At 54.6% G+C, this 7,868-nt stretch overlaps 1 protein-coding gene across 1 annotated transcript; it reads left to right on the forward strand.

Annotated features, from left to right (window-relative positions):
* The first annotated feature begins 457 nt into the window (after positions 1–457).
* SOST (sclerostin) lies at positions 458–5,403 on the forward strand. Its single transcript, XM_010959585.3, has 2 exons — positions 458–802; positions 3,422–5,403. The coding sequence occupies exons 1-2, from the start codon at positions 586–588 to the stop codon at positions 3,841–3,843; spliced, it is 639 nt and encodes a 212-aa protein (XP_010957887.2). The 5' UTR covers positions 458–585; the 3' UTR covers positions 3,844–5,403.
* Positions 5,404–7,868: the final 2,465 nt, after the last annotated feature.

A 7,868-nucleotide genomic window follows, 5' to 3' on the forward strand; every position in this document is an offset into this window, starting at 1 on the left:
AGCCTCACAAAGTTGGGACCAATGGTATTTCTTAAAAAGCATCCTTCTGCCTTGGCCTGGGTCTATGGGGGCCAAATAGACACCCGAGGACCATTTTCGGGGGTGGGGTGACAAATAAACTTGACCCAAGAAACGGGATCAGCTGGGCTCAGACCCGTGGAGGACTCAGAGCTGCAATTCCCTTCGTTAAGCTGGTCCCAAGTTTGTTTTGAGAAAGCCGGAAGGGCCCAGGGAGGTAGAGATTAGGAGCTGGAGCTCATTTTGATATCTGAAAACCCCAGCCGCCTAGAAGTGGGAGGCGCTGAGTGCAGGCTCGCCTCACACGCCCCCCTGGCTGTGGGTCACCTGGGAGCACCAGCCGCAATTTGGGAGATTTCTGAGCTCGAGAAGTCTTTGGGGAGGGCTTGATCTGAGCACACCCCGTTCCCTCCCCCTGGGCCGAGGGAAGCATGGGACCAGCCCTGCCCCAGCCCGTCCTCATTGGCTGGCATGAGGCAGAGGGGGCTTTAAAAGGGCCAACGTGTCCGGGCTGGGGACCGGAGCCTGTGCTACTGGAAAGCCGGGTGCCCTCCTCCGGCTGGCACCATGCAGCTCTCTCTTGCCCTGTGTCTCGTCTGCCTGCTGATGCATGCAGCCTTCCGCGTGGTCGAGGGCCAGGGGTGGCAGGCCTTCAAGAACGACGCCACGGAAATCATTCCTGAGCTGGGCGAGTACCCTGAGCCTCCACCAGATCTGAACAACAAGACCATGAACCGGGCGGAGAATGGAGGGAGGCCTCCCCACCACCCCTTTGAGACCAAAGGTAGGAGGTGGAGGAGAGCATTTTTAGCATAAGGGGCCTGGGAGGGTTCTCTTTGGGAGGTTTTGAAGACTGGGGTAGACTGTCAGCTGCCGCCAGCACCAGTGGAGGCAGGGGACTGATGGCATGCCAGTGTAGCCTTGGAAGTCAAGTGCAAGGGAGTGAGGTTGGTAGGGGGGCCAGCAGTGAGAGCCTGGAGCAGGAAGGAGGCTGAGGTGGTGAGAGTGGGACAGGCTTAGGGGCTCAGAAAGGAGATTTCAAAGAATCCCCTCCTGAGAATAGAGGAGCCGAGTCCTGCTGCTGACAGCACTGGGGAGGGACAGGGCAAGGAGCCTCACATCTATGAGCACCTGCTGGATGCAGACGCCACCTCGGCTGTGCCTGAACCATCCCCCAGGGAACTCCCAAGTTGAAGGTGAAGAAACGGAGGCTTCAGAGATTAAGTCACCAGTTAGTGAGGAGAGAGCTGAGATTTCAACCCAGTTTGATCCAATTACAAGATAGCCCTTGTCGGGGGTTTGGGGACGAAAGCCAGAGCAAACGCCTGCAAAGCAGTGGGAAACGGATACCTGAGATGCACCCCTTCAGTTCCCACTACCCATGATCTACCCAACAAGCTGCCACTTGGAAGGAATGGGAACTGCAGGTAGTTTTAGCTTCTGACCTGGTAGCAGCTGGGTCCAGGTCCTGGAGGGGAGGCAGCATCCTCTGTGCAGGGCATGGGTGCAGGCGGCACCATCTGTCCTGAATCCCCACCCCCAGGCCCAGCTTTGCCTCCTTCCTGGGGTGGGAGCCTGATCCTAGCATGCAGGCAGTGGCCCCAGTGGAAGGCACACCTGGGTTCCTGGTCAGGTCTGCACAGAGAAGCCTGGGGGGCAGTGTGCACAGCTGTCTCTGCAGCTGGCAGGAATGGGTGGGGGCGGGGGCTGGAATGACACTTCAGAGTGAGGCCCTCTGGCCATTGTCCAGGTGGGGGATGAGCCCACTGCCCAGGCTCCTGCATCCCATCCTACTCTGCTTTACATCCATCTGGGAATGGGGGCTCTGCAAAGGGCACCCCCAGAGAAGGCTGGCGGGACCATGAGTCTTCACATCCGGAGGGCAGGAGTGCCTTTCCCCTACTCCAGCCCAGAGAGGGTCAACTAAGCGCAAGCGAAGGGCTGTTGGGGACCCAAGTACAAGACGTCCACCTCCCCGGGCTCCCATGCGAGCCACAGTCCCAGAGGAAGCCACGTGCTCAAAACAAAGTTGCCCTTTACAGAAGAAGTGCCTGACCTACGGCTACTATTCTTGGAAAGCCTCAAAGCCTCCTTTCCTGGGCAAAAAGGCCGCCCCCACACACTACCCTTGTGGCCTGGGAGCAAGGGTGAGGATGCCAAACCAGCCCAGAAACCAGAAGGCCAGTCGTGGGAGGAAGGCAACTCCCACATCTCTCCTGCTCTGCTTGGTCTGCAAGGGGTGGGGGCCTGGCTTTCTCTGCCTCCTCTCAGGTTTTAGTCTTAGGACTATTTTTCAGCCCTTCATGTCACATTAGAACTGTCCCTATGAGACCCTTGGGGGTGGACAAGTGCTCAGGTGAGGACCAGCTGTTTAAAGCCCACGGTAGGAGACATAATTGAGGTGTCTTCCACGCCAGACCTTACCCAGCTCCCCCTACCCAGGGAGCAAGCCTGTGCCGCCTGTGCCACAGGAAGAGAAGTACCCAGCAGAGTGCCTGGTACACAGCAGATGCTTAATAACTGTTTGTGGTAGCTGAAGCTGTAGATTTTCAGTCAGAGCTTGGTCCCCCTCTGATAGGAAAGTAACTGTAGTAAAAAGCAGCCCCCCACCCTCACCCCTAGCCCAGCCTCCCACAGTGCTGGGGCACACAGCTTCCACCCTTGTGGGAGCCGAGAGGGCTGGAGCCCGGGAGGAGCAGACTCAGGAGACCAGCTCTGCCTTTTGAGCAAGAACTTTTCCCTCTCTTGGCCTCAGTATCCACAGCGATAACCAGGGGGCTGGACATGCTGCCTTCGGCTCCTTTCAAGTCTAAAGACTTCAGCCTCTTCCCCTTCCAGCCCTCCCCTCCTCAGGAGCTGCCCTGATTTATTACCTTCAATTAACCCCTACTCCTTTCTCCACCCCGCCTTACCCTTCCCAATAGGCTGGAAAAGGAATTTGGGAAAAGGCAAAGGCATTTAGAGTGTGTGCCTAGTACCTACCCTGCTGCGGCCAGATAGGACTTAAGCCTGGCAAAGAGAAGACTAATAATAACATCATTAACAGCCCACGTGTCCAGCTTTTACTATGTGCCTGCTGGTGTCCTCTGCATTATATATGTAATGGATTTACTCACTGAATCCTCAAGACAACCCACTTTGCAGATAGGAAGCACAGAGAGGTTAAGTAACTTGCCAAAGGTCACACAGTGATGGAGCTGATATTTAAACTGAAAGCAGTCACTTGGCTCCAAAGTTCTACGGGGAGAGGATAGGCCAGTGATCTTTTCACCAGGTCCAGGACACCTGGGCCCTTCCCGTAATAGATCCTCATAGGTTAGGGAGAGGCAGGATTGGAAAATGCGGGGGTGGTTTGGAGGGAGACTGGCTGGGTGGCCGCCCTCACGCGCGCCTCTCTCCGCAGACGCCTCCGAGTACAGCTGCCGCGAGCTGCACTTCACCCGCCACGTGACGGACGGGCCGTGCCGCAGCGCCAAGCCGGTCACCGAGCTGGTGTGCTCGGGCCAGTGCGGCCCGGCGCGCCTGCTGCCCAACGCCATCGGCCGCGGCAAGTGGTGGCGCCCGAGCGGGCCCGACTTCCGCTGCATCCCCGATCGCTACCGCGCGCAGCGGGTGCAGCTGCTGTGTCCCGGCGGCGCGGCGCCGCGCGCGCGCAAGGTGCGCCTGGTGGCCTCGTGCAAGTGCAAGCGCCTCACTCGCTTCCACAACCAGTCCGAGCTCAAGGACTTCGGGCCCGAGGCCGCGCGGCCGCAGAAGGGCCGGAAGCCGCGGCCCCGCGCTCGGAGCACCAAAGCCAACGGGGCCGAGCTGGAGAACGCCTATTAGAGCGCGCCCGACCCGCCCCCGCCGTGGGCGCCCCCCACCCACCCAGGCGCCCCAGGATTCCGCCCCCTGCCCGCGGTTCGATCGTTTGTGTTTCATTTTAAATGCCTGCAACCTAGGGCCAGGGGCTGAGACCTTCCTGGCTGCGGTAGGAGGGAGCCAGACCCTGTGGATCCCGGGTGTCAGCAAAGACCTCTCTTCCCGCCCGCCGAGGGCGTCCCCGGGGCAGGGGAGGGAGCTGAGAGTCACAGACACTGAGCCCCGCAGCCCCGCAGCCCCGCAGCCCCGCCTACCGGGGCCGCCTACCTTTGCTGGTCCCACTTCAGAGGAGGCAGAAAAGGAAGCGTTTCACCGCCGTGGGGTTTTAAGGGAGCAGTGGGGATTGAGAAAATTCCAGGGACTGATTAAGTAAGTTCGATAAACTCCTCTCCGCCGCCTCCCCCTATCTCTTTGCCCGTCAGAACGCCGTTAGTGCCGTGTTGTGCCAAGAACACAGGTCTGGGGGCCACAGATAGGGTTTCTAGTCCTAACTCTGCCACTACGTGCTGGGTGACCTCAGATTACACGCTTCTCTTTCTGGACCTCGATTTCCTCTTTGAAAAATGGAGATGGGGGTGGGATTAGCATCTGGAGGAATCTAATGCCACGTGATTCCAAGGACTCAGGAGCCCTTTGAATGGGCAGAGGAGAGAGAGAGTTTGGATTGAATCACTGATGTGGTGGCTTCCAGAATTTGGTGTTGTAATCCTCTGATCTGACAGCCAAAGATAAAAAGCAGGAAAAAAGAAGAATCTATTTATGGCTGACAAACTTGTGGAAGAAGCTGTGGTGTGTCCCAGCCTGGCCTCCCCAGATGTTTGGTGACCTCCCTTCTTCCATCTCAAAGGATGCAGAAACAGCACTGTCAGCTGGGGTAGAGAAGAAGGTCCCAAGGGTAGTGGGAGGGACAGAAGTCACCACCTTATTCCCAAAAAGCAGTGCCCCCTCCCCCAAACCAGGGCCATATTTTAAGGTCACTTTTTGCAGAGAAGCTCGAGGTCCCAGAACATTGGGCTTGCCGGCCCAAGGGAGTGGCCACCACCCGTTCAGAGACCAGCAGGTCCCTCCTGCCTACCACTCACAGAAACATTTCTGTCTGGAAAAGAGCTTCTCACTGCTGTTATGTGTGATGGCATATCTTACATTAAAATAATATTATTGGGGAAGAAATGACAAGTGCTGTATATATGCTGAGAAACTGCAAAGCTTCCTAGCTGCCATCCAAAAATCTCTTGGAAAATCATTTCCAGGCACCACTTACTTTCTGTGCAGTTTTTAATTGTTTAAAAAATTTTTTTTTAAACAGAAGTACATGCCATGGTGAAAGCATGGTTGGTTTTGCAATCTTTTCATGTGGGATTTGTCCAAAAGAATGAAAGTAGCAGTTTTTGGGGAAAAAAAGTTACATATTTATTTTCTCACTTAAGTTATTTATGCAAAAGTTTTTCTGGTAGAGAGTGACAATGTTAATATTGCTTTATGAAATATCAGTCTGTTCTTTCAGAATCCAGAGGCATTGTTAATAAAGACAATGAATTGTTACAGAGAGGATGTGGTCTCATTTCATCAACCACACTTGGTCATTTCTGTCCACCTTAATATCCTTCTCTTGGTCTCTAGGGCTTACACGTTGGAGGTAACTTTGACTGCGTTATGGTGGCCCTGGTAGCAATTCTGTCCTTCCTTTGAAAGGTCATGTTCGTCCCTTCCTTTCCAAACCTTCCCCCCCCTGCCATTGTACTAACCTCAGCCTGGTCTCCCTTTAGCAGCCTGCCCTCCACACTGTCTTCCAAAAACACTGTTCTCATCATGTCACACCCTTGCTCAAAATCCCTCAATAGCTCCTCCTTGCCCCAGATCAAGTTCAGGCTTCTCAGTCTGACAAGTCAAGCTGATTCCCATCCCCCATTCTACCAAATTTCCTTATGACTCCCCAGTGGCCACAGGCTGCCCCATCCCTGCCTCCTTAGCTTACCACCTGCAACAATTCCTGCTCTTTCTTTGGGGTTCATATTCCCTGTCACCTCTTCCCTGAACCTTCTAGAGATGTTCCAATCCCCACTGATCCCTCTCTCCCTAGACGTCCCACCCCTTTATCCATGCCACTCCTTTGGTTCCTGATGCTCTGTCTTCCATTCGACATTCATTCATAGGTCGCCCGTCTCCCAGAGCTGTGCTCAGTACTGGGGTAGACACAAAGCCACCTTAAAGACACCTTAGCACCAGCTCACAGGAGCTCAGTCAAGCATTTTCCCAAACTTGAACTTTATGCCTCCCCAGTGAAAATGTAAGCTTCACAAGCAGGGATCCTGTCTTGTACTTCTCTGAAAAGTCTTGCCTCACGTGATAGTGCTGGATGCTAACTGAGACTCAAGAAGTACACTTCTGTTTCCATAAGGAGGGATGACCAATTGCAAAGCTTTGAATAAAGCCCAGCCCATCCCCCAAAGTAAGCTGAGTTCCTCCCCATGACTGTTCCCTTTAATTCCCAATGAGCCCTCCTAAATTCATTATCATCGTCAACAAGTCTTTGATAAATGTCAGTGTTGTTGCCTCCAGACCCAGAGTTGGCCTCAGTGAGACCCTACAGGGAATCCATGCCTCGTGAAGGGTGTCCCAGAGCCCAGAACTGGAGAGCAGGTAAGAAATGGATACATCGTCCAGTCCCCAGAGGTAGTGCGGCACAGGGGTGGGACAAGGGCTCTGGAGCCAGGTTTGTGTTTGAATCTGGCACCAAGGGGTTAAATGTTTTGCCTACTGCCAGACATGGGCTCAGTTCCCCAGCCTGGCACTCACTCAAACTGCTCAGAGCCTGGTGGGCACATGGGCAGATAATCAGGTCACATTGTTCTGGACAAAGTGTTACCTGGACTAAGACAGCAGTAATTTACTCTGTGGTGGGGATGAGGGATCAAGCTTAGGGAGGGTTTCACGGAGATGGATGCTGCTTAGAGGGTTACCAGGTGGAGAAGGGAGCATGAACATCCTAGGAAGAAGACACAGCCCAAGACAAGACACTGAGGCTGAAGGTTCGTGAGCAGAGGAGACAATTCCTCAGTGTGTACTGAGTCTTCACCATGTGTGAGGCAGTGTCGGGGGACCAGGAATTCAAACCAATGCCCCAACACTGAGATGCACCTAGGGTCTGCTTCTGGGACCCGGAGATCCAGGAGCAATGAGCCCAGGTTATAATCTCATTACCATGAGAGGGGAAAAAACCCAAAGGCTAAATTGTAGGTCGGGCTACAGGTTATTTATGGAAAGTTATATTCTACCTACATGGGGTCTATGAGCCTGGCGCCGATCAGAAACGGAACAGACAGGCTCAGCTGGGAGGGGCAGCGTTCTGCTGCAGGAGCATATGGTCTGGGGGTGCAGCCAGACGTGGGGCTTGTATTAATAGTCTGAAAGTCAGACAGACAGAGGGACAGAGGGAAATAGGTCTCTCTGTCTCAAACACACGCACACACACACACACACACTCCATGGGGCTCAGCCTATAATGCAAGTACAAACCAGGCCACCTTTGTGTAAGGAGGTAGAGTAAAAGAAACTCCAAGAAGCCACAGGAACCCCAATGTCCCCATTTTCCTTGAAGCAGGCAGGACTTGGGCAGATGGGGAAGGCGGAGAGCCTGCAAAAGCCACCTGCATGTGAGCCGAGCTCAGAGACACAGCGGCTGGAGGCTGGTGCTGCGTCCCACACCCGCCTGCCTCCCCCGATCTCAGACACAGACCTGCCCTAGTTCCTGATCACCGATTCTAGCTCTGGGGCCTGCACAGTCCTTCCTGCCCTCCCCTCCCCTGCCCATTCCTGGAGTGCATCCTCTGTCTTCTCCCTTATCCAAGGTCAGACCAAGGCTCAGATCTCTGGCAGATTTGACCAGTAGCCAAAGTTCCTTTTGTGGCTAGAGGAGCAGGAGGCAGGGGGACTGTGGCTCTTAATTAATGAGACCATGCACCCGGTTTGTCCAGAGCATCTATTGACTC

Source organism: Camelus bactrianus, chromosome 16, assembly GCF_048773025.1.
Source record: "Camelus bactrianus isolate YW-2024 breed Bactrian camel chromosome 16, ASM4877302v1, whole genome shotgun sequence".
Classification (NCBI taxonomy): Eukaryota; Metazoa; Chordata; class Mammalia; order Artiodactyla; family Camelidae; genus Camelus; species Camelus bactrianus.

What these genes read in the sequence shown, in the direction of transcription:
- SOST (XM_010959585.3), top strand. Translation starts at nt 586, where the DNA reads ATGCAGCTCTCTCTTGCCCTGTGTCTCGTCTGCCTGCTGATGCATGCA. An exon ending in CCACCCCTTTGAGACCAAAG is followed by an intron (nt 803 to 3,421) that starts GTAGGAGGTGGA and finishes CTCTCTCCGCAG; the next exon opens with ACGCCTCCGAGTACAGCTGC.